This window comes from Somniosus microcephalus, chromosome 22, assembly GCF_052327205.1.
Source record: "Somniosus microcephalus isolate GS21.2 chromosome 22, FLI_Smic_1.0, whole genome shotgun sequence".
Lineage (NCBI taxonomy): Eukaryota > Metazoa > Chordata > Chondrichthyes > Squaliformes > Somniosidae > Somniosus > Somniosus microcephalus.
The window spans coordinates 31415166-31435731 of record NC_141008.1 but is presented as its reverse complement, the minus strand read 5'-3'; the positions used below and the strand labels follow the sequence as shown (position 1 = coordinate 31435731).

The 20566-nt window shown below is 45.8% G+C and overlaps 1 protein-coding gene across 4 annotated transcripts; it reads right to left on the bottom strand.

Annotated features, from left to right (window-relative positions):
• Positions 1 to 13423: 13423 nt before the first annotated feature.
• abhd11 (abhydrolase domain containing 11) lies at positions 13424 to 19924 on the bottom strand. Of its 4 annotated transcripts, none has more exons than XM_085964385.1 (6): positions 19860 to 19924; positions 18316 to 18451; positions 17908 to 18081; positions 16794 to 16964; positions 15248 to 15429; positions 13424 to 14077 (listed from the first exon to the last, which is right to left on the bottom strand). In XM_085964385.1, exons 1-6 carry the CDS (start codon positions 19907 to 19909, stop codon positions 13939 to 13941), a joined length of 852 nt encoding a protein of 283 aa, XP_085820511.1. In that variant the 5' UTR covers positions 19910 to 19924; the 3' UTR covers positions 13424 to 13938. The 4 variants fall into 4 exon arrangements, with proteins under 4 accessions (XP_085820511.1, XP_085820510.1, XP_085820512.1 ...); XM_085964384.1 differs by lacking the exon at positions 19860 to 19924 and adding an exon at positions 19624 to 19801; XM_085964386.1 differs by lacking the exon at positions 19860 to 19924 and adding an exon at positions 19330 to 19418.
• Between the last annotated feature and the right edge of the window lie 642 nt (positions 19925 to 20566).

Here is a 20566-nt window from a genome sequence, read left to right as displayed (position 1 = left end):
CTGGATGAGTGCAGCTCCAACAACATTCAAGAAGCTCAACATCATCCAGGACAAAGCAGCCCACATGATTGGCACCCTATCCAACACCTTAAACATTCAATCCATCCACCACCTGCGTACCGAGTCTGCAGTGTGTACCATCTACAAGATGCACTGCAGCAACTCACCAAGGCTTCTTTGGCAGCATCTCCCAAACCCGCGACCTCTTCCACCTAGAAGGACAAGGGCAGCAGGTGCATGGGAACACCACCACCTCCAAGTTCCCCTCCAAGTCACACACCATCCTGACTTAGAAACATATCGCCGTTCCTTCATCATTGCTGGGTCAAAATCCTGGAACACCCTCCCTAACAGCACTGTGGGAGTACCTTCACCACATTGATTGCAGCGGTTCAAGAAGGCAGCTCACCACCACCTTCTCGAGGGCAATTAGGGATGGGCAATAAATGCTGGCCTTGTCAGCGATGGTCACATCCTATAAACAAATTTTTTTTTTTTAATTCTCGTCATAGGGCAATCACCCCATCCCAGGAATCAGTCTGGTGAATCTTCATTGCACTCCCGCTATGGTAAATATATTCTTCCTTAGGTAAGGAGACCAAAACTGTACACAGTACTCCAAGTGTGGTCTTACCAGGGCCCTATATAATTGCAGTAAGATGTCTTTACTCTTATACTCAAATCCTCTTGTAATAAAGGCCAACATACCATTTGCTTTCCTAATTGCTTGCTGTACCTGCATGTTAACTTTCAGTTGTTCGTGTACAAGGGCACCCAGGTCCCTCTGAACACCAACATTTCCCAATCTCTCACCATTTAAAAAATATTCTGCTTTTCTATTTTTCCTACCAAAGTGGATAACTTCACATTTCTCCACATTATATTCCATTTGCCATGTTCTTGCCCACTCACTTAGCCTGTTTATATCGCCTTGAAGCCTCTTTGCATCCTCCTCACAACTTACATTCCCACCTAGCTTTGTATCATCAGCAAACTTGGATATATTACATTTGGTCCCCTCATCCAAATCATTGATGTAGATTGTGAATAGGTGAGGCCCCAACACTGATGCTTGCGGTACCCCACTAGTTACAGCCTGCCAACCAGAAAATGACCTGTTTATTCCTACTCTCTGTTTTCTGTTTGTTAACCAATCCTCAATCCATACTAATAATTACCCCCATCCCATAAGCCCTAATTTTGTTTAATAACGTTTTGTGTGACACCTTATCAAATGCCTCCTGAAAATCCAAATACACCACATCCACTGGTTCCCCTTATCTATTCTGCTAGTTACAACCTCAAAAAACTCTAACTGATTTGTCAAACATGATTTCCCTTTCATAATTCCGTGTTGACTCTGCCCAATCCTATTTTTATTTTCTAAGTGCCCTGTTACCATATCCTTAATAATAGATTCTAGCATTTTCCCTACTACTGATGTCAGGCTAACTGGTTTGTAGTTCCCTCTGTTCTCTCTCCCTCCTTTCTTAAATAGTGGGGTTACATTTGCTATCTTCCAATCCATGGGAACCGTTCTAGAATCTATGGAATTTTGGAAGATGCATTCACTATCTCTATAACCCTAGGATGTAGGCCATCAGGTCCAGGGGATCTGTCAGCATTCAATCCCATTAATTTGTCCAGTACTTTTTTTTACTAATACTAATTTCTTTCAGTTCCTCATTCTCGCTAGACCCTTGGTTCTCCACTATTTCGGGAAGTTTTTTGCGACTTCTTCCGTGAAGACAGACACAAAGTATTTGTTTAATTTCCCTGCCATTTCCTTAGACCCCATTATAATTTCTCCTGTCTCAGCCTGTAAGGGACCCACGTTCAACTTTCGCTAATCTTTTCCTTTTTACATACCTATAGAATATGTTTTTATATCTCTCGCTAGTTTACTCTCATATTCTATTTTCCCTTTCTTTATCAATTTCTTGGTTCTCCTTTGCTGAATTCTAAAATCCTCCCAATCCCCAGGCTTACTACTCTTTTTGGCAATATTATAAGCCTCTTCCTTTGATCTAATACTATCTTTAACTTCTCTTGCTAACCACGGTTGGACCACTTTTCCTGTGGGGTTTTGGTGCCTTAAACTAATGTATATTTGTTGTAAATTATGTATTAATTCTTTAAATGCTAGCCATTGCTTGTCTACCGTTATGCCTTTTAATGTAGTTTCCCAATCTACCTTAGCCAACTCGCTCCTCATACCTACGTAGTTTGCTTTGTTTAGATTTAAGACCCTAGTTTTGGATTTCACTAAATCACTTTCAAACTCAATAAAAATTCTATCATATTATGGTTACTCTTCCCTAAAGGCCCCTTTACAACAAGATTATTAATTAACCCTTTCTCATTTCTAAAATAGCCTGTTCCCTAATTGGTTCCTGAACATACTGATCTAGAAAACTATCTTGTATACATTCCATGAATTCGTCCTCCACACTATTACTGCAAATTTGGTTTGCCCAGTCTACATGTAGATTAAAGTCCCTCATGATTACTGTATTACCCTTGTTACATGCACCTCTAATTTTCTGATTTATACTCTGCCCTACATTAGAACTACTGTTTGGGGGCCTATAAACAACTCCCACCAATGTTTTATGCCCCTTGCTTTTGCTTAGCTCCACCCAAACTGATTCTTCTTGATTTTCAGAGCCAAGATCCTTTCTCTCTGCTGTCTTTATCCCATCCTTTATTATCAGGACTACCCCTCCTCCTTTTCCATTTTGTCTATCTCTTCTAAAAGTTAAGTATCCTGGAATATTTAGTTCCCAACCTTGACCACTTTGCAACCACATCTCTGTAATGGCTATTAGATCCCCAGTCGCCCTCTCTTCCCAGACCACCACCCCCCCATCCCCAGTCTCCTCCTCTCCCCCAATCCCCAGTCTCCCTCTCTCCCCGACGCCCCCATCCCCAATATCCCTCTCTCCCGGACATCCCATCCTGTCTCTCTCTCTCTCCCTGACCCCACATCCCCAGTCTCCCTGTCTCCCTCTCTCCCCCTGACCCTCCATCCCCAGTCTTCCATCTCCCCAACCCCCCGTCTTGATGAAGAGTTTCGACCTGAAACGTTGACTCTATTTCTCTCTCCACGGATGTTGCCTGGCCTGTTGAGTTTTTCCAGCATTTTCTGTTGTTATTTCAGATTTCCAGCATCCGCAGTATTTTGCTATCATCCCCCCATGAAGCCCTCTCCCCATACCCAGTTTTGCCCTCTCTCGCCGACCCCCCCGTATCCCGTTTCCCTCTCTCCCCCATCCTGTCTCCCTCTCTCCCCCTCTCCTGATCCCATCCCCAGTCTCCATACCCCCCATTCCCAGTCTCCCTCCCAACCCCATCACGTCTCCTTCTCCCACGCCCCAATCCTGTCACCCTCTCTCCCCCCATCCCCAGTCTCCCTCTATCTCCTGAGCCCCCCATCCCCAGTCTCCCTCCCGCCAGCCCATCTCCCTCTCCCCCCGACCCCCCATTTCCCTCCTGACATCCTGTCTCCCTCTCCCCCCCATTCCCAGTCGCCCTCTCTCTGACCCTCCATTCCGTATCCCTCTCTACCTCCCATCCCTGTCTCCCTCTCTCTCCTGAATCCCCCATCCTTGTCTCCCTCTTCCCCCATCCCTAGTGTCCTTCTCTCCCCTATCCCCATCACTTCCCCCGACCCCCCATCCCCAGACACCCTCTCTCCCCCGATCCCACATCACCAGTCTCCCTCTCTCCTCGACCCCCCATCCCATCTCCCTTTCCCTCGACCCCCGCAACTCCAGTCCCTACTCTCCACTGACCACCCCAGCCCCAGTCTCCCTCTCTTCCCCCAACCGCCCATAGTCTCCGACCCCACGTTCCATCTTCCTCTCTCCCCGGCTCCTCCATCATCAATCATCTCTATCTGCCACCTTCCATACTAGTGCTTCCGACATGTCTTCCTTTTTCCTCAACCGAGGATTCCCTTCTACTGTGGTTGACATGGCTCTTGACCTTGTCCGTTCTATTTCTCGCACTTCTGCTCTCAACCCTTCTCCTCCCTCTCAGACCATGATAGGGTTCCCCTTGTCCTCACCTTCCACCCTACCAGGCTCCACATTCAATGGATCATCCTCCGCCATTTCCGCCACCTCCAGCACGATCCCACCACCAAACACATCTTCCCCTCACCTACCCTTTCAGCATTCCGAAGGGACCGCTCCCTCCGCGACTCCCTGGTCCACTCCTCTATCACCCCCAACACCCCTTCACCCGGCACCTTCACATGCAAGCACAGGAGATGCAACACATGCCCTTTTACCTCCTCCCTTCCCACTGTCCAGGGCCCCAAACACTCCTTCCAGGTGAGAGTGATTTACTTGTACTTCTTGCAATTTAGTATACTGTATTCGCTGCTCACGATGCGGTCTCCTCTACATTGGGGAGACCAAACATAGATTGGGTGACCGCTTTGTGGAACAACTCCGTTCAGTCCCTAAGGGTGATCCCGGGCTTCCGGTCTTCTGTCACTTTAATTCTCCACTCCACTCCCACTCTGACCTCTCCATCCTCGGCCTCTTACACTGTTCCAATGAAACTCAATGTAAGCTTGAGGAACAGCACCTCATCTTTCGATTAGGCACTTTACAGCCTTCTGGACTCAACATCAAGTTCAACAATTTCAGACCATAACCTCTGCCCCTATATTTTTTGTTTCTCTCTCACATGGCAACTGTCGATCATTCTGCCATTGCCATTTACACTTCATCTAGAGTCATCTTTTGTTTCTTAACTTGTCCCATTACCATCTCCTTTTGCCTTGCACCATCATCCATTTTGTCTCTTAATCGCTCCTGCCTTCCATCCTATCACAGTCCTTCCCTTTTGTTCTTTCCTCCCCTCCCTCCTTTCACTGCCCCTACACTTGCTTAAAAACCTGTTCCATCTCAAACTTTTTCCAGTTCTGACGAAGGGTCATCGACCTGAAACGTTAACTCTGTTTCTCTCTCCATAGATGCTGCCTGACCTGCTGAGTATTTCCAGCATTTTCTCTTTTTATTTTGGTAACATCACACCCCCATTTACTCTGCTCTTGGCCTCTCTGTACTTCAGCACCAAGGGAATATAAACCTCAATATTTCGTTTTTCTTCATGCTTTTCAAGGTGAGGATATTCATGCTGGGGAAGAACATAATTGGTATGGAAGGAAACATGGGAGAGAATTTCATGGATAAAAATATTGAAGATTGTGTCTTCCTACCACAATACTCTCCCTCTCTTCCCCCATCCAGCAAATGGCAGCAATACAATAGCAAAAGGCCATTGTGCATTTAATAGCTTGGTGTATTATAATCAGAGCCACTAGCTTACAGTGACTTAAGAGCAAGTCAAATTTCATTTTATTGCATGGTATTCCAAGCTTTTTACTGGTGCTTTGGGAAAGGTGCATTCTACAATTCCATCTGGTTTTCTATGAAAATCATAAACAGCCCTGGGGTATATCCATTATCACCACCATTCCCAGGGAGGGCTACTGCACAGGAAGTGCATGCTAGAGTCCACAACTCCTATAAGCATAAGAAATAGGAGCAGGAATAGGCCACTTGGCCCCTCAAGCCTGTTCCGCCATTCAATAAGATCATGGCTGATCTAGGGCTCAAAGCCACTTCCCTGCCAGCTCCCCATAACACTTCACTTCCTTATCTTGCAAAAATCTGTCCATCTCCACCTTAAATGTATTTAATGACCCAGCCTCCACAGCTCTCTGGGGCAGAGAATTCCACAGATTTACGACCCTCAGAGAAGAAATTCCTCCTCATCTCAGTTCTAAAAGGGCGACCCATTATTCTGAAACTATGCTCCAGAGTTCTAGATTTCCCCACGAGGGGAAACATCCTCTCTGCATCTACCTTGTCGAGCCCCCTCAATATCTTATATGTTTCAATAAGATCACTTCTCATTCTTCTAAATTCCAATGAGTATAGGCCCAACCTTTCTTCATAAGTCAAACCCCTGATCTCAGGAATCAACCGAGTGAATTGTCTCTGAACTGCCTCCAATGCAAGTATATCCTTCCTTAAATAAGGAGACCAAAACTGTACACAGTACTCAAGGTGTGGTCTCACCAATACCCTGTACAGTTGTAGCAGGACTTCCCTGCTTTTATACTCCAACTTCCTTGCAATAAAGACCAACATTCCATTTGCTTTTTTAATTACTTGCTGTACCTGCATGCTAACTTTTTGTGTTTCATGTACAAGGACCCCCAGGTCCCTCTGAACTGTAGCATTTTGTAACCTCTCCATTTAAATAATAATTTGCTTTTTTATTTTTCCTGCCAAAGTGTATAACCTTGCACTTTCCCACATTATACTCCAAATGTTTGCCCACTCACTTAGCCTGTCTATATCCCTTTGCAGATTCTTTGAGCCCTCTGCACAACTTGCTTTCCCACCCATCTTTGTATCATCCGCAAACTTGGCTACATTACACTCGATCCCTTCATCCAAGTCATTAATGTAGATTGTAAATAGTTGAGGCCCCAGCACCAATCCCTGTGGCACCCCACTAGTTACCGTTTGCCAACCGGAAAATGACCCATTTATCCCGGCTCTCTGCTTTCTGTTAGCCAATTCTCTATCCATGTTAATATATTACCCCCAACTCCATGAGCTCTTATCTTATGCAGTAACCTTTTATGTGCCCTGCTACTGCTTCCTTAATGAAGGACTCCAGCATTTTCCCAACGACAGATGTTAGGCTTTCTGTCTCCCTCCTTTCTTAAATAGGGGTGTTATATTTGTAGTTTTCCAAGCCGCTGGGACCTCTCCAGAGTCCAGAGAATTTTGGTACATTGCAACCAATGCATCCACTATCTCTGCAGCCACTTCTTTTAAGACCCTGGGATGCAGGCCATCTGATCCAGGGGACCTGTCGTCTTTTAGTCCCATTATTTTACCAAATACTTTTTCCTTAGGCGATAGTGATTGTCTTTAGTTCCCCCCTCCCTGTGGCCTCTTGATTATCCATTATTGGGATGTTGTTAGTTTCTTCTACCGTGAAGACAGATACAAAATATTTGTCCCGAGTCTCTTCCATTTCCCCGTTTCCCATTATTAATTCCCCAGTCTCATCCTCTAAGGGACCAACATTTATTTTAGCTACTCTCTTCCTTTTTATATACCTGTAGAAGCTCTTACTTTCTATTTTAATATTTCTTGCCTGTTTACTCTCATAATTCATCTTCTCTTTTTTTTTTAGTAATCCTTTGCTGGTTTTTAAAAATTTCCCAATCCTCTGGCCTCCCACCAATCTTGGCAACATTGTATGCCTTCATTTTCAATTTGATACCATCCTTTACTTCCTTAGTTAGCCACGGATGATGCTCCCTTCTCTTAAAATCTTTCTTTCACATTGGAATATATTTTTGAGAGTTATGAAATATCTCCTTAAATGTCCGCCACTGCATTTCAACTGTCTTACCTTTTAATTTATTTTTCCAGTCCACTTTAGCCAGTTCTGCCCTCATGCCATTGTAATTGCTTTTGACACCGCATCACAATTTAAGGAGGTTTAAGACTAGAGCTCATACTTTAACCTGAGGCCTTAGCCAAAACCTCACAGTTCCAAAACACTATCATGCAGAATAATATTAGCATGAGGCTTCATTCTATAGTTTATCCTACAAGTCAATTTAAAAAAAATATATTTGTTGTTGGGATGTGGGAGTCACTGGCAGGGCAGTAGTTATTGCCCATCCCTAGTTGCCCTGAGGGCATTAAGAGGCAACCAAATAGTGTGGCACTGGAGTTACATATAGGCCAAGTAGAGGTGGCAGGTTCCCATCACTAATGGACATTGATGAATTAGTTGGGATTTTTATGACAATCTGGCAACTTTTATGGTCATTTTCTGGCAACAAATGACCAGATTTATTCAAGTCAATTCCATAACTTGCCATGGTGCCATGATTTGAACTCATTCTCTGGGTTGCTAGTCCAGCATCATAACCACTAAGCTACCATAGCCAATGATGGCCAATCTCAATCTTTGGACCTCATTCTAGAGCTCACCAATACAGACTATCCTACGGCCAATCCTTGGTCTGAGGCACTGCCCCAATCCTCACATCTTCAGAAAATAGTGAAGTTCATGTTGACTGAACCAACTCAGGTGGCATCGGCAGCGGGTGGAGGCGGAGCAGCGCGTCAGAGCGACTACAAGAGGCCCCAGAGGCTCAGGTAGGCCTCAGTGCGGCATCGGCAGCGGGTGGAGGCGGAGCAGCGCGGCAGAGCGACTACAAGAGGCCCCAGAGGCTCAGGTAGGCCTCAGTGCGGCATCGGCAGCGGGTGGAGGCGGAGCAGTGCGGCGCGGCAGAGCGACTACAAGAGGCCCCAGAGGCTCAGGTAGGCCTCCGTGCGGCATCGGCAGCGGGTGGAGGCGGAGCAGCACGGCAGAGCGACTACAAGAGGCCCCAGGGGCTCAGGTAAGCCTCAGTGCGGCATCGGCAGCGGGTGGAGGCGGAGCAGCGCGGCGCGGCAGAGCGACTACAAGAGGCCCCAGAGGCTCAGGTAGGCATCTCCAATCTCAGGCAAGGAGAGAGGTAAAAAGTATTCAAGGTGTGACGTCACCACAAAACAGGTAGGTGATTGGTTGGAGTATTTCTCTCATTTTAAAACTTTACGTCTGTGGTTTATAGTTTTTAAGGTTGCTGTAGTGTACCAAGACCTTTCTGGTGCAGAGTGACTGTTGGTAAACCATTTAACTGGTGTAACTAGAGGGATTGATTTAATTTAAATCCAATTAATTAAAGGGGATACTAGCATCTAAAATCGGGCAGAGGGTGTCCATAACTAACAATAAAAAATTTAATTAATTAAATAGAATGGAGCAGGTGATGTGTTACTGTTGCGAGATGTGGGAGCCGGTGAACCCCATTGAGGCTCACGGTGATTACGTCTGTGACAAGTGTCTGCTGCTACAGGAACTCCAGCTCCGTGTTGATGAGCTGGAGTCTGAGCTTCAGACACTGCGACACATCAGGGAGGGGGAGAAGTACCTGGACTCTGTGTATCAGGAGGTGGTCACACCTATGAAGTTAAGTAATTCAGATGTAGCCCATGGTCAGGGACAGGACGGTGTGACGACGAGTAAGGCAGGTACGGGGATCCAGGAGGTAGAGCTGGAGGAGCCACAGCCCTTGCTCTTGACCAACAGGTTCGAGGTTCTTACTCCCTGTGAGGACAGGAGCAGGGACTGCAGGGAGGATGAGCAACCTGGCCACAGCACCGTGGAATGGGGGGCCATTCAAGAGGGGGGAGTAAATAGAAATGTTGTAGTGGTAGGGGATAGTATTATTAGGGGGATAGAGTTCTCTGCAGCCGAGAGCGAGAGTCCCGAAGGCTGTGTTGCCTACCCGGTGCCAGGGTTAAGGACATCTCCTCTGGGCTGGAAAGAAACTTGCAGTGGGAGGGGGTGGATCCAGTTGTCGTGGTCCATGTTGGTACAAACGACGTAGATAGGACTAGGAAGCCGGTTCTGTTAAAGGAGTATGAGCAGCTAGGGGTCAAATTAAAAAACAGAACCTCAAAGGTAATAATCTCTGGATTACTACCTGAGCCACGAGTGAATTTGGCTAGGACAAATAAAATTAGAGTTAAATGCGTGGCTCAAAGACTGGTGTGGGAGAAATGGGTTTTGCTTCCTGGGACACTGGCACCAGTACTGGGGCAGGAGGGAGCTGTTCCGTTGGGACGGGCTTCACTTGGCCAGTGCTGGGACTAGAGTCCTGGCGGATCATATAACTAGGGCTGTAGAGAGGGCTTTAAACTAACTAGTGGGGGGGGGGGGGGGGGGGGGAGGTTCCTAGAGAGCAAATAATAAAAATGACAACAGAGAAGGTCATAGACTTAGGTAGCAGTGGGGAAATTAAAAACCAGAGTGTGTCAGGAAGGGGCAGAAGGTATGGAGTAAAAGGTAAAGTAATAAAAAGGGCAAAAGCAGGAACTAAGTGTCACAAAACATATTTGAAAGTTCTCTATCTGAATGCACGTAGCATTCATAACAAAATAGACGAGTTAATGGCACAAATAACTACATATGGGTATGATCTTGTGCCCATTACAGAAACATGGCTGCAGGGTGACAATGCCTGGGAATTAAACATACCAGGTTATTTAACGATCAGGAAGGACAGGCAGGAAGGAAGGGGAGGTGGGGTGGCTATGTTAATAAAGGAAGGAATCACTGTAATACAGAGAAATGATATTGGGTCAAAAGATCAGGATAATGAAACAGTTTTGGGTGGAGATAAGGAATAATAAGGGGAAAAAAACACTAGTGGGCATAGTCTATAAGCCTCCAAACAGTTGCAACTCTGTTGGACGGAGTATCAATCAGGGAATAGTTGAGGCTTGTAATAAGGGAACATCTATAATTATGGGGGATTTTAACTATCATATTAATTGGACAAATCAAATTGGGCAGGGCTGCCTTGAGGATGAGTTCATTGAGTGTATTACGGATGGGTTTCTTGAGCAGTATGTAACTGAACCGGCCAGGGGGCAAGCAACCTTAGATCTGGTCCTGTGTAACGAGACAGGATTAATTAAAAATGTCCTAGTAAAGGATCCCCTTGGAATGAGTGACCATAACATGGTTGAATTCCATATTCAATTAGAGGGTGAGAAGGTTGGATCTCAAACAAGCGTGCTAAGCTTGAATAAAGGAGACTATGAAGGTACGAGAGCGGAATTGAGTAGAGTGGATTGGGAAAATAGATTAAAGGGTAAAACGATACATGATCAGTGGTGTACATTTAAGGAGTTATTTTACAACTTCCAAAAAATATATATTCCACTGAGAAGAAAAGGGTGTAAAAGAAAAGACAGCCATCCGTGGCTAAGTAAAGAAATTAAGGATAGTATTCGACTAAAAACAAGGGCATATAAGGTAGCCAAATTTAGTGGGAGGATAGAGGATTGGGAAAACTTTAAAAGACAGCAAAAAGTAACAAAAAGATTGATTAAGAAAGGGAAGATAGATTATGAAAGTAAATTAGCAAAAAATATAAAAACAGATAGTAAGAGTTTTTATAGTTATATAAAAAGAAAAAGGGTGGCTAAAGTAAATGTTGGTCCCTTAGAGGATGAGACCGGGAAATTAATGGTGGGAAATATGGAGATGGCAAAAACACTGAATGAATATTTTGTATCAGTCTTTACAGTAGAAGACACTAAGAATATCCCAACACTGGACAAACAGGGGGCTATAGGGGGGGAGGAGCTAAACACGATCAAAATCACTAAGGAAGTGGTACTCGGTAAAATAATGGGACTCAAGGCGGATAAATCACCTGGACCTGATGGCTTACATCCTAGGGTCTTGAGGGAAGTGGCGGTAGGGATTGTGGATGCATTGGTAATAATTTTCCAAAACTCCCTGGAATCAGCAAAGGTCCCGGCAGACTGGAAAACTGCTAATGTAACGCCCTTATTTAAAAAGGGCAGTAGACAGAAGGCTGGAAACTATAGACTGGTTAGCCTAACATCTGTGGTAGGTAAAATATTGGAGTCCATTATTAAGGAGACAGTAACAGGACATTTGGATAATCATAATTTAATAGGACAAAGTCAGCATGGTTTTATGAAGGGGAAGTCATGTTTGACAAATTTGCTGGAGTTCTTTGAGGAAGTAACATATAGGGTGGATAAAGGTGAACCAGTGGACGTAGTGTATTTAGACTTCCAAAAGGCATTTGACAAGGTGCCACACAAAAGATTATTGCTTAAGATAAAAAATCACAGGATTGGGGGTAATATTCTGGCATGGATAGAGGATTGGCTATCTAACAGAAAGCAGAGAGTTGGGATAAATGGTTCATTCTCGGACTGGCAATCAGTAACTAGTGGTGTTCCACAGGGGTCAGTGCTGGGTCCCCAACTCTTTACAATCTATATTAACGATTTGGAGGAGGGGACCGAGTGTAACATATCAAAGTTTGCAGATGATACTAAGATGGGAGGGAAAGTAGTGAGTGAGGAGGACATAAAAAACCTGCAAGGGGACATAGACAGGCTAAGTAAGTGGTCAGAGATTTGGCAGATGGAGTACAATACTGGAAAGTGTGAGGTTATGCACTTTGGCAGGAAAAATCGTAGAGCAAGTTATTATCTTAATGGCAAGAAACTGGAAAGTACTGAAGTACAAAGGGATCTGGGGGTCCTGGTGCACGAAACTCAAAAGGTTAGTATGCAGGTGCAGCAAGTGATTAAGAAGGCCAATGGAATGTTGGCTTTCATTGCTAGGGGGATAGAATATAAAAATAGGGAGGTATTGCTTCAGTTGTACAAGGTATTGGTGAGACCGCACCTGGAATACTGCAGACAGTTTTGGTGTCCATACTTAAGAAAAGACATACTTGCTCTCGAGTCAGTACAAAGAAGGTTCACTCGGTTAATCCCAGGGATGAGGGGATGGACATATGAGGAGAGGTTGAGTAGATTGGGACTCTACTCATTGGAGTTCAGAAGAATGAGAGGCGATCTTATTGAAACATATAAGATTGTGAAGGGGTTGGATCGGGTGGATGCGGGGAGGATGTTCCCGATGATGGGTGAAACTAGAACTAGGGGGCATAGTCTTAGAATAAGGGGCTGCTCTTTCAAAACTGAGATGAGGAGGAACTACTTCACTCAGAGGGTGGTAGGTCCATGGAATATGCTGCCCCAAAAAGCTGTAGAAGCTACATCATTACATAAATTTAAAACAGAAATAGACAGTTTCCTAGAAGTAAAGGGAATAAAGGGTTATGGGGAGCGGGCAGGAATTTGGACATGAGTCTAGGTTCGGATCGGTCATGGCCCTGTGGGTAGCGGAGCGGGCCCAAGGGCCATGTAGCCTGATCCTGCTCCTATTTCGTGTGTCTAATTCTGTTAGATTCAGGAGATGGTTCAGTGATAGTAGATTGGCGGTTAGGATCAGATCAGCCATGATCTTATTGAATGGCGGAGCAGGCTCGAGGGGCCGATTGGCCTACTCCTGCTCCTATTTCTTATGTTCTTAACTCACCTGATGAGCTGTGCTGTGGCAATGCTATGTGTGAATAAACTGCTGGCTGGGCATGTATTCCTTCCCTCACAGTTGTCCCATGACCATGCATCACCAGTAGCAATTCTGTTGCTGACACTCAATACAAAACAAAGTGAAAAGAATAGTGTTTCCCCAAAATCCCAAAGAGGTTTAGCAATACCACAAGCTAAGCCAGCACAGTTTGAGCAATTTATTACCACTGCTGAACCCCTCCTATTGGTGTTTATCCCATGTACAGTTTTATTTAGTTTAGGGTTTATGTTTGTACTAGATGTGACTCTTAGTGTGGATGATGGCTGAGAATGCTGAGTGTTGTTGATACAACAGGGTTATGTTTAGACTGATGGATTAATGATTGCCGTGTAATTACTGCAAATTTATTGAGAAATAATTTGTTGATTTCCAGCGAATTCTATGGCCAGTACCTTAATGGCTGAGCATGTATAGGTTACATTCCATGGGCTTCATTATATTCTATGATTGATCATTTAACAAGCAGGAAAAATGGACATATCAGTAGATGTCTGAGGAACACTTCTGTCCAATGCATCCCAGATTCACTCAATATGTTCACAATACTAATGACACACAATATTTGTAATGTCTCGTCCCAGCTCTTAGCTGCTTCCTGCATTAAGGAACCTTCTAAAATATACACCCACCCCTTTATATTTGAATACATTATGTGCGATTGTATTTAAAGTATAGTATGGTCATTGAGTCATCAATTTGTGCCGAGTTAACAGATCTCAGCTGTGCACCTCACAAAATGGACCTCACAAACACTGCCAAAAGCCACAGAAGCAGTGAGCAGAAATCAGAGTCTGAGTGGTGAACTTTTCCACAGGGGGTTCCTATTTTGTCCACTGTCGACTGCTAACTGGTTCCCAGGAATGCACAGATGGCGTTTATAAAGTCATGTGGTTTCTCAGCATGGAGCCAATGACCAGCTTCAGGAACGTGTTGGATAATAGAATTGGGAAATAGCCGCTTGATCTCAGGATGATCTTTGGAGCTTTGAAAAGAACACAAGGAAATGAATTAGTAATTAACAGAGCAGCAAATGTTAGTAATGACAGTGTATGCACTCCCCAAAACAGCTAAAGTACATCACAACCTCTACTCTATTGGGCAACAGTAAGAAATACAGACCAGAAGGCTACTGGTTTAATTCCCGTTTTATGCTGATTTAGCACTCCCAAATGTTAGCCCAGCTGAGGTCAGCTCCTCTGAACTAGGGAGAGGAAAGTTAAACAGGTGTAACTTTCTAAATGTGTGCCAGTTAATATTGGGCTACTTTACAAGTTGGCATTACTAAGGGCAACGTTTGCATAATTTATTATTTTTTATATTCTGAGGAAGTATAAGAAATAGATTAAGCTCACTATTCATGTGTATTTCATTTTGAATAAACCAACTTGTAGGTTTACAATTGGCATCACCTCACTAAGTACTTAGCAGTCTAGATTCCAAAAAGATAGGAAAGACACACCTGCAAGACAACAGTATCCAGTGCACACAACAAGGGGTCTGATTGTTATGGTCCGAGTCATGCTATTACATAACTAAATATTAGGCCAGGCAATAAGATTGTAAGGGATGCGGGTCCGCTTATGGGAGTTACTGGTGAAGAGGAGCCCAAGAGAACATCTAGTTCAAATCCAAAAATTTTAGCACTAAGGTCACACATGAATAAAAAAAAAGAGGGCCCAACTGGATACTCTTCAGATACCCAATTGGGGAATTTAAAGGAATCCAGAATGTGGAGAATTCTATGCTTCTTTTCTCCTTTGTGAAGTATATGGAGTGCTGTTTTATATTAACGGTAAAGGCTATGTTATTATTCCAGCAGGCTTGACGCTCCTGCATTCAAATATCACTTTCCAGCACACCCAAGCGAGGGCCAGTGGATATAGGGTGTGTATCCTGGGCTGAGTGCACTCATATAATGAGGTGGAGCATGCTGATTAGCTGGGTCGTTAGCCTCACGATCCTTCTGACCTTTTGGGTTTTAAGCAAGAGGTGCCAGAGAAGTTACCACAGGGATAACTGGCTTGTGGCAGCCAAGCGTTCATAGCGACGTCGCTTTTTGATCCTTCAATGTCAACTCTTCCTATAATTGTGAAGCAGAATTCACCAAGCGTTGGATTGATCACTCACTCTGTTAGGTTAAGCAAGTTTTTACCTGATGTAAGGAGAGTTACCCCCACCCAGAAAGAGAGTGGGGGCAGTGTAAGGAGTGTTGAATTCTGGGAAGCTCATGATATAATCCATATGGTTTGCAACAGCCTCCAGGTTAACCCTCCAAATGTATCGACCGTCGCGTGCCACCAGGTTAGTCAAGATAAACTCCCTGGTGCGGCTATCCTGTAAATGCAAGGAATGGTGTCAACAGAGGGTACCAATCATTATAGCTCTGATGACACTGAAGGCCCTCTAAGCAAAGTTGAACTTTAAAAAAAAAAAACGAGGGCTGAACCCAAAGCTTAATCTGTGGCAGAGTCCAGGAGCAGCCTGGGATAAGTCACTATCAGCCACGTGTATAGTGGATTTTCTTTCTTCCCCTGCTCTCCTGAAGGCAATGACTTTCATTGAGGTACGATTCCTCCGCTGATGGGCACCCTACAAAACACCACCCACATGGTCATTCTTCATGCAAAAACCCAGACAATGTGTGTAGGGCAGGCTACTCAACTATGGAGGACATTCACAGTTCAGCCCAATTCTGTTCTCACGCAAGACCCACAAATTCTTGAATAACCTGTCAACAGTCACACCCTAGACTCGCATGTGAAGAAGAGTCTTTTGGGTGAGGTACCAAACAATGTCCGTGGAATCCTATCCAGGCAATCAGTGAGCAACAAGAGCGAAGAGACAATTGGAGAGAAGAAAAGCAACATTCCAGGCATGAGGGACACAGCAGTGGAAGAATAACCCATCACAGGACCAGGGGGAACACGGCAGTGGAAGAATAACCCATCACAGGACCAGGGGGAACACGGCAGTGCAAGAAGAACACGGCAGTGCAAGAATAACCCATCACAGGACCAGGGGGAACACGGCAGTGGAAGAATAACCCATCACAGGACCAGGGGGAACACAGCAGTGCAAGAATAACCCATCACAGGACCAGGGGGAACACGGCAGTGCAAGAATAACCCATCACAGGACATGGGGGAACACGGCAGTGCAAGAATAACCCATCACAGGACATGGGGGGAACACGGCAGTGCAAGAATAACCCATCACAGGACATGGGGGGAACACGGCAGTGCAAGAATAACCCATCACAGGACCAGGGGGAACAAGGCAGTGGAAGAATAACCCATCACAGGACATGGGGGAACACGGCAGTGCAAGAATAACCCATCACAGGACCAGGGGGGAACACAGCAGTGCAAGAATAACCTGCCACAGGCCCTGGAGGGACATAATTCCGCACAGACTCAGGGGAAAAAGCAATGAAAGAATAACTCACCCCAGGCCCAGGAAGGACACAGTGGTGTCTGGAGGGTACAGTGGCCGCCAGATGCCTTGCTTTGCTTGCGGAGTGTTTTTCAGCTATTCCACCCTGTTCTGTTGTGCACACTCAAATGTTGCTTTTATAAGGCTCACCACCACCTTCTCAAGGGCAATTAGGGATGGGCAATAAATGCTGGCCTTGCCAGCGACGCCCGCATCCCATAAACAAATTTTTTTAAAAATAAACAGATGGTGATGGAGACTTTTACCTCAATGTATGGTTGGAGCTGTCGCTCAACTTGGCTTCGTGCAGCGGACCTCGACACGTCATCATCCACGGTTACTGCCCTCATGGCGGCAATGTAATTGGGCAAAGGTGTAGACGAGGTTGTCTGACTGGGATTGATGTCCACCACAACAAGTTTTTCTATCAGTCCTGGCTATGTGGATACAACAAAACATTACTACCACTCTGTGGCCGTTACAATAAAGAGGATTACATTTCAGCAAACAAGTTTAGAATTCTTGTCCCCAATGGTTTAGTGGGTAAATGCACTGCCTGGTGTGGTATTGAGCCAACCAGACCAAATGGTCCCAGGTTCAATTCCCTGTCTGTGCTGAGTTCACTGATCTCAGCCAGAGCAGCAACAGAGCTTTTAAAACTGGCATCAGTACCCTTGGGTTGGGGGAAGAAAAATCAGTCAGTGATCCTGCTCCTGATTGTTCATCAGTGATCTCTGCCATGAAATTACATATGAGAAGTCACACAACACCAGGTTATAGTCCAACAGCTTTATTTGAAATCACAAGCTTTTGGAGCGCTGCTCCTTCGTCAGGTGAAGTGAAGAGATGCATATAGGCACAGCATCTCTTCACTTCACCTGACGAAGGAGCAGCGCTCCGAAAGCTTGTGATTTCAAATAAAGCTGTTGGACTATAACCTGGTGTTGTGTGACTTCTCACATTTGTCCACCCCAGTCCAACACCAGCATCTCCACATCATGAAATTACATGTGTGGATATGAGGCATGGATAGGATGTGATACCCCAGTGACAAATAGCCTGCTAACACAGCTAAACATGATATTATCATCATCCGACATCCACGCCTTTGCTGATTAGGAACCTTAGCTGATCTTTCTTGTTGTCCTCCCTAGTTCATGAGCCATGTGCCCAACTGGAACACCCAAACGCTGACCCAGCTCAGATAAGCAAACTTGGCACACATCAGAGATCAAACCTGGGAACTTTTGTACGGCTTAGTGCTGCACTGGGCAGTGCCTTCATGCACTGGGCCATCAGGGAAACCCGTATTGCCACTATTAGCCAAAGTGAATAGTAACCAGCTCATTGGTCGTATTCCTTGCTGTCAATCAAACGTACTCTCAGCAGCGCTGTCGTCATAGCAACCTTGCCACCCATGCTGTGTCCAATCAGAATACACACTGGGAGCTGCAACATGTCCAGCAAGTTCTGAAGATCAAAGCTCATTGCTTCATAGGTCATCACTGGACTGTGCCCACTATCACCATGGTTACGGTTATCCACTGTCACCACCTGGTTAGACAAGAGAACATGGTCAGAATTTGACTCTAAATAGACTTGAATGTCTGGTTTTACAACTTTCACTGGAATCTCACAAAGCACACTGAACTACTGCACTGGGATTGGCCCACACATTCCTTGACTCTGCTCTATTCAGGCTTTTACTAAAGAAAAAAAGGTTGTAACAGCAGTGAAGTAATGGTGGTGTAAGTACTGGAGTCTGGACACAGTTCTCCCATAACTCACCATCCTGCCCGTCCGCTGAACCAATGCCTTGGCTATCGAATAAAAATTTGATTTACTGCCAAAGAGTCCATGGAGGAAGACTAGGGGAGTCTCTGTGTTTCTGCCATCCAGTAAATCATAGGCCAGGTCCACTGATCTAAAGGAAGCAGAACAACAATGAACAGCCACAGTTAACTCCCAGAAAATCTGTAACAAAATTCACCTTATCATAGATTAATTAACGGGGACTCTAGAATGAAACTGTAATGGTGCAGACATCAAAAGATTGGTGCTAGGGGGTTAAGGACAAATAAACTCCCACACTCGGACCCTCTAAATCCACAGCACTGACCAACCCCTGCAAAGTGACCCTCCAAATCCATCTTACGGACTAAAACCCTGCAAACTGACCCTCCAAATCAAGCCCACTGACCAACCACCTGCAAAAGGACCCTTCAAATCCATCCAACTGACCAACCCCCTACAAAATGACCCTCAAAATCGAGCTCACTGACAAAACCCCTGCACACTGTTTCTCCAAATCGAGCCCACTGACCAACCCCCTACAAACTGACTGTCCAAATCCATCCAACTGACCAACCCCCTACAAACTGACCATCCAAATCCATCCAACTGACCAACCCCCTACAAACTGACCCTCCAAATCCATCCAACTGGCCAACCCCCTACAAACTGACCGTCCAAATCCATCCAACTGACCAACCCCCTACAAACTGACCCTCCAATTCCATCCAACTGACCAGCCCCCTACAGTGACCCTCCAAATCAAGTTTAATGACCAAATCCCTGCAAATTGACCTTCCAAATCGAGCCCACTGACCAATCCCTTACAAAATTACCTTCCAAATCGAGCCCACTGACCAACCCCTTACAAAATGACCTTCCAAATCGAGCCCACTGACCAACCCCCTACAAACTGACCTTCCAAATCGAGCCCACTGATCTAACCCCTGCAAACTGACCCTCCAAATTAAACCAACCCCCTGTAAATTGACTCCAAATCGAGCCACAAACTTTGGTATCGCAACTCGACTCCCCACCCCTCCAAGGGTCGGGTCAGCCCCCGGTGCGGTGCTGAACCTGCCCATCACTGCCACTGGCGCCCCGGGTCTAAGCGCCGATTTAGCTGCAGATCCGGCCGATCAAACAGCGTTAGATTGGAGCGCACCCGGGCAACGCCGCCGCCGCCGCCGGCGGGGGGAATTAGATCGGACAGAGCGGCCCGGCCCGGCCCAGAGGCTGAAGCTGAAGCCATCGCTACCACCGAAAGGGTTAAAGGCCGTTTAACTGGGCCCCGGCCTCACCCACCTCAGCGCTGACACCCCGCTCGCCCCCCTGCACGGGGCCGGGAGACACTCCCGCAGCGCCCCGGGCCGACGAGCGCTTCTCAGCAGCAGCAAGCCCCGCATTCCCCACCGGCCGGCCGTAACCACAGGCAACCGGCGCATTCTGAGGGCGTCACTGGCGCCTGTCCTTGACTTGTCTCCACCGAGTGTTGCCAACCCTCCAGGATTACCCGCAGTCTCCTGGAATTAAAGGCTCACCTCCAGGACACTGCTGTGTTGTTTTTTTTATAAAAAATATTTGAACACATTTTACTAGTTATAAAAATATTGGGCATGGGGGGGGGGGGGGAAAGGCTGGTTGACTGACAGTCAAGAATCATCCATTTTTTTTATTCACTCCTGGGATGGGGGGAGTCGCTGGCAAGGCCAGCATTTATTGCCAGTCCCTAATTGCCCTTGAGAAGGTGGTGGTGAGCCACCTCCTTGAACCGCTGCAGTCCATGCAGTGAAGGTACACCCACAGTGCTGTTAGGGAGGGAGTTCCAGGATTTTGACCCAGTGGCGATGAAAGAACGGCGATATACTGCCAATTGGCTAATGAAGAGACTATTCATGGCTGTGCGCCATGAGTATGGACATGTCGGGCGACCAATGGCAGGAGAGGGCAGTTGGAGGCAGGAGGTTAGGTGATGACACCTTCAGGACTATGTCCAACCAGAGTTGACAACCCTATCTCCCCTTCCCAATTTTTTTAGTGTTTAAGTGCAATAAGCAAGTGCAATCTAGATACAATAATGACTCCTGTACCTCCTTAGTGAGACTACAGTATACACATGGACATGGTACGTTTTGATTCGCTTGAGACAGATGCTGCCTGATCAAGTGTGGTCACTAGATGGCACTGCTTTCAACAGAATCATCATGCCAATGCCCCTGTTGTGTGCTTCAAAGATGCTGACTGAATA

Coding starts and splice junctions, on each gene's coding strand:
- abhd11 (XM_085964384.1), bottom strand. CDS start 19,763: ATGCGCCGGTTGCCTGTGGTTACGGCCGGCCGGTGGGGAATGCGGGGC. Junction 18,452..19,623: donor AGCGGGGTGTCAGCGCTGAG/GTGGGTGAGGCC, acceptor TGCTTCCTTTAG/ATCAGTGGACCTGGCCTATG. Junction 15,430..16,793: donor AGCTCCAACCATACATTGAG/GTAAAAGTCTCC, acceptor TTGCATTTACAG/GATAGCCGCACCAGGGAGTT.